The 1,584-nt window shown below is 44.0% G+C and overlaps 1 protein-coding gene across 1 annotated transcript in view; it reads left to right on the forward strand.

Moving 5' to 3' along the window:
- LOC108624714 (neuroligin-4, Y-linked-like) overlaps positions 1-1,584 on the forward strand; it is a gene marked incomplete at its 3' end in the record, with an annotated part of 60,945 nt that overhangs the window by 52,892 nt on the left and 6,469 nt on the right. Inside the window, exon 4 of the mRNA XM_018024189.1 lies at positions 49-338. Coding sequence (XP_017879678.1) covers positions 144-338 — 195 coding nt within the window. The remainder of the gene's footprint in view (positions 1-48; positions 339-1,584) is intronic.

Below are 1,584 nucleotides of genomic sequence, written 5' to 3' on the forward strand. Positions count from 1 at the left end.
ATATTTTTATTAATTTGTTTCCTAATTGAGTTTTACTTTGTTGAATAGGCGAGCCCTCGGCAGACCTTCGAGGCCGTGGCTGAAGTCTCGTTCCACGGTTATGCTGCTGGCGTCGCTTCGAGTGGCCGCCAGCAAATGCTGTCATGCCCTTGCTATGCCAGCCGGCGGCCAGGAAGAGGCCGCTGGCCACGAGGTCCTTGAGCAGATCGAGCACCTGTCTCGCGCTTATTATCGTTCTAGCGCTGATCGGTCGCGAGGCATCGCGGGCCGCCACCCAGATTCGCTACGCTTCACGAATCGTCGAGACCAAGACCGGACAGATTCGCGGCATTCTTCAGGTACTTTTCATTCCTCTAACATAATCATGCCATGAGTTACGAATACTCTCAATAAAATTCGTGTTTAAATAATTGCTTGAAAAAAAATATGCAAACTCGATATTGAGTGCAACTCATTCTTATGTCATTAAATTTATGAAGAAAGTATATGTCAGAAAATTCTTTAATTACTAAAACTGCGCACACTTTGTTATCTTTAACTCTTCGTTTCGAGAGGTCACACATACGTGCGCACGGATTTATTTCTGTGGATTCACCGTATCCGGGCGAACGTAGATATTTTTATTGCCAATCAATCGCATCGGGAAACGGCACAAGCTCGCGAGGCGTTTGCGCGTCGACGCTAACGAAACTCGATAATTGCTTTCGTTAGACGTAATTGCGCAGAAAAAAAAGGAAGCGAGACAGATAGAGGGAGAGAGAGAGATGAAGAGAGAGAGAGAGAGAGAGAGAAAACATTGGCATTCGCCGACTTTCTTGGAAGCAATTATACCAGAAGAGCTAATAAATCTCGTTTGGTGGCCGTCGACGTTAATTGCACCTCCGGCTGGGTGCAGCGAGAGGAGAGAAGGTTTCTCTCTGTACTTCCAACCCTCCATTCAGAAGCCGCATCGAGCTCAAAATCACGAATTCCCATTAACGCTAGGACCCGTGATGTTAGCCGGTGAACAATAAAGAGAGCAAACCGACGGCTGAGAAAAACGCGAAAAAATTTCTTATCGCTTCCACTCGTTCGCGTCACGAACCCTTTTATTAGATCGCCGCATATGAGACGCCAATCAGTTTTATACACGCCCCTAAACGATTAAATAATCTAATAATCTCAAACGTATTAAACGATAGAAATACAATTTTTATTCTTCTTATCGCGTGAAACATTTTTTCACAGAAAAATTATTGACTTTGAATCCCAAATGACCGGCTGCCAAATGAAATGCTGTGATTATAGAGCGGACAACGGGAAAAGAGTAACACGTGAGGAATATTTGAAAAGTTTCCGGATAAAAATAGTCCTCGGAGCTTTAATTTTGACCTCGTTCGCGTGTTTTCGGATTCGCTAAAAAATTAACGACTCGCGAATAACGTCGGGATGGTCACACGGTTGGTACACGTCGTTCAAAAATACATGAACTCGGTTATCGTAGAACCGCTGATAAATTTTATTCAGTTTCACGCCACTTTAGAAAATATATTCGCCTAATCCAGAGGTGGGGAATCTGCGTCCTTCTTGTACGGTTTCAAATAT

The sequence above is a fragment of the Ceratina calcarata genome, unplaced genomic scaffold (assembly GCF_001652005.2).
Source record: "Ceratina calcarata isolate Rehan_Ccalc_2016 unplaced genomic scaffold, ASM165200v1 scaffold327, whole genome shotgun sequence".
Taxonomy (NCBI): Eukaryota; Metazoa; Arthropoda; class Insecta; order Hymenoptera; family Apidae; genus Ceratina; species Ceratina calcarata.